At 62.1% G+C, this 3,118-nt stretch overlaps 1 protein-coding gene across 1 annotated transcript in view; it reads left to right on the forward strand.

The window, feature by feature from the left end:
* Positions 1 to 3,118, forward strand: part of COL9A2 (collagen type IX alpha 2 chain) — a 16,141-nt gene that overhangs the window by 7,678 nt on the left and 5,345 nt on the right. Inside the window, exons 9-19 of the mRNA XM_033519644.1 lie at positions 354 to 407; positions 1,008 to 1,061; positions 1,215 to 1,268; positions 1,346 to 1,399; positions 1,549 to 1,602; positions 1,760 to 1,813; positions 1,992 to 2,045; positions 2,354 to 2,398; positions 2,511 to 2,564; positions 2,832 to 2,885; positions 2,958 to 3,011. Of these exons, the coding sequence (XP_033375535.1) occupies positions 354 to 407; positions 1,008 to 1,061; positions 1,215 to 1,268; positions 1,346 to 1,399; positions 1,549 to 1,602; positions 1,760 to 1,813; positions 1,992 to 2,045; positions 2,354 to 2,398; positions 2,511 to 2,564; positions 2,832 to 2,885; positions 2,958 to 3,011 (585 nt within the window). The remainder of the gene's footprint in view (positions 1 to 353; positions 408 to 1,007; positions 1,062 to 1,214; positions 1,269 to 1,345; positions 1,400 to 1,548; positions 1,603 to 1,759; positions 1,814 to 1,991; positions 2,046 to 2,353; positions 2,399 to 2,510; positions 2,565 to 2,831; positions 2,886 to 2,957; positions 3,012 to 3,118) is intronic.

Raw genomic sequence — 3,118 nt, forward strand, 5'->3', positions numbered from 1 at the left:
CAGCAGGATCTCAGCTGGATCCCAGCAGGATCTCAGCTGGATCCCAGCCAGATCCCACCAGGATCTCACCAGGATCCCAGCTGGATCCCAGCCAGATCCCACCAGGATCCAGGTGTGGCTGTCCCTGTGGGGCTGGACCCAGGGAAGGAGTTTTGGGAAGGGAAAGGAGGAAAGGAGTAAAGAGGGAGATGGGAAACGAGGGAATGGGAGACCACAGTGACCTTCCCATGGTGGCCTCCTGGGCAGGGCCCCCTGTCCCCATCCCCTGCTGGGTGCCAGGTGGGGGCTGTGGTGTCCCCAGGGTGCTTTGTCCCCCCTCTCCCCCCAACATTTCCTTTTGTCTCCATTCCCAGGGCCCCAAGGGGGATGTTGGTGCCTCTGGAGAACAAGGAGTCCCAGGCCCTCCGGTAAATCCTGTATTCTTTTGTTCCCCTGTCCCCCAAGTGCTGCAGGAACTGGGAGTGGGCTCTTTGTCCTTGTCCCCAACACCAGGGAGGTGACACTGGCATGTCCCCCCTCCCAGCACTGGGACTGAAGCAAAGCCTTCATCCCATCCCTCTCCCAGCCGTGGATGCCACCACCTCTCCCTCTGGAGAGCTCCACGGGCACCTGGGTTGTTCCCAGGGATAATTTGGGATAAATCCCTGCTGTACACTGAGTCCTCCTTGCCTTGAGGGGAATTAAAGCCACTGGAATTCTTGGAGCACTTTGAAGATGAAAAGCAATTACTGGGCTAAGCCCTCCACACCAGGAAGGGGCAAAACCACTTTGAAGCCAAGAGCTCTGGCACAGGGAAGTGGCTCCAGTTTGGGCCCGCTGGAGTTATGGAATTGACAGCTGGAAAAGCACCTGGTGGGGGGCTCTGGAATTAGGAGGGACTGGAATTCCTCCTGTTTGGCAAAACTGGTGGATTCCCAGTGTCAGGTTTTGCTGTAATTGCTGCTTCCCCCTGGGCTGCTCGGGGGGTTTATTTCCAGCTCAATTGGCTGTGGTTTCCTTCCCTGCAGGGACCTCAGGGCCTCAGGGGTTATCCTGGCATGGCAGGACCCAAGGGAGAGACGGTGAGTGCAGGTGGCATCCCCCGGCTCCGGGATCGAGATCCCATGGAAATCATTCCCTGCGGCATCCTTCCATGCTGGGCCATCTCAAGGATGCTCCCTCTGGAGCAAGGATGGATTGGGATGGGAGCTGACCTTTCCATGCTCTCTTTCCAGGGTCCTGCTGGGTACAAGGGTATGGTTGGCAGCTTCGGAGCAGCGGGGCGGCCGGTGGGTGCCCCCTCACCCCTGGGTGCTCTGGGATCCCACTTTCCCCTGCTCAATCCTTGCTTTCCTCTCTCCTCCAGGGCAGGGAAGGCCCCAAGGGACCACCTGGGGACCCTGGTGACAAGGGGGAGCTGGTAGGTGTCCCCCCTCCAGTGTCACTGTCCCCTTTTCCCCAGCCTGGCACCGTTCCCACATGGAAAGGGATTGGGGTGCCCTCGAGGGGCATCTCCATCTCCCAGCTCCATCCCCAGCAGGACACTGACACTTGTCCCCTCTGCTCTAGGGTGGCCGTGGCATCAGGGGACCCCAGGGTGACACCGGCCCCAAGGGCGAGAATGTGAGTTCAGCTGGTGGCACCTGTGCCATCGCATGTCCTTGTCCCCTCCAGCACAGACCTGGAATGTTCTTTTCACTTCCCACATTTATTTTTGTCCCCACCGGGAGCCTTTGGGTCCCTTTGAAGTGTCACATGAGTGACTCTTCCCCCCTTCCAGGGCCTCCCAGGCATCGATGGCAAGGATGGCACCCCAGGTATCCCTGGAGTGAAGGTGAGAGCTGCAGGTGCTCGCACAGGGGATGTCCCTGCTGGGAATGGCAAAGGGAATAACGTCCCTTGGCGTGGCAGCTCCTGGCCACAGGGTCAGGGGCAGTGTCCCCCCTTGGGCAGAGTCCCCTGCCCACCTGTGAGCACCCCATTCCCGGTGACACCCCCTCTCCCCCTTGCAGGGTGGCACAGGACAGGCCGGACGCCCGGGAACGCCGGGACACCGGGGACAAGCTGTGAGTGCAGGACCCCCCAGCCTGTCCCCTGAGGGGTGACACCCCTCTGCCAGGGGTGCCAGCACCCTGCAGGGACACTGAGCTGTGCCCAGGGGTGACACCCCTCTGCCAGGGGTGCCAGCACCCTGCAGGGACACCGAGCTGTGCCCAGGGGTGACACCCGGGGGTGCCAGCACCCTGCAGGGACACCGAGCTGTGCCCAGGGGTGACACCCGGGGGTGACACCCAGTGCCAAGGCCAGCAGTGCCAGGGCCACTGTGGGGACACCGAGCTGTGCCCAGGGGTTGATCCCAGCTTTATTTCCTTAGGGATTGCCAGGCCAGCCGGGAAGCAAAGGTGGCCCAGGTGACAAGGTGGGTGATGGCTCTGAGCACCCACCCCGAGGCTCTTGTCCCCTCCTTTGTCTCCTCCCTGTTCCCGCTGTCCCCTCGCTGTCCCCACTGACCCTCCTCTCTCCTGTCCCAGGGTGAAGCTGGTCCTCGGGGCCACCCCGGTGTCACCGGTGCCCCAGGGCAGCTCGTAAGTACCGAGATATCCCCGTGTCCCTCCCGGGCACAGCCTCGGGGTTGATCTCTCTCTTTTTTCTCCCCGGTTCCTGGAAGCTAAAAGCGGAATTGAGCGCTTTATTCCCACCCTGCTCCTCCTGGGAATCCTCTGGGATCGCTGCTCCTGTCACCACCCCGCGGTGGCGACAAGGACAGGGCCACCCCTCCCTCGGGGAAGGCCAAGGAGCACGGGACACCGGTGAATCCCATCTTTTGTGGGGGTTTTCTCTCCCATTTTTAGGGCGAGCCCGGACCTCGGGGTGAGCAGGGCCCGCAGGGTGTCCCCGGGCTGAAGGTGAGCTGGGGACACCACGGGGATGTGGCCATGCCAGGAGGGGCTGGCCCTGACCCTGCTCCTTTCCTGCAGGGTGACAGGGGTGAGCGTGGCCTCGTGGGGCCCCCCGGCGAGCAGGGCAGAGTGGTGAGTTGTCCCCAAAACTGGTGAGCTGTCCCCAAAGCTGGGCTGGGACACTGGACATGCTCTGAGCTGTCCCCAAAGCCAGGCTGGGACATGTGGGATGCTCTGAG

Source organism: Parus major, chromosome 23 (assembly GCF_001522545.3).
Source record: "Parus major isolate Abel chromosome 23, Parus_major1.1, whole genome shotgun sequence".
NCBI classification, from domain to species: domain Eukaryota; kingdom Metazoa; phylum Chordata; class Aves; order Passeriformes; family Paridae; genus Parus; species Parus major.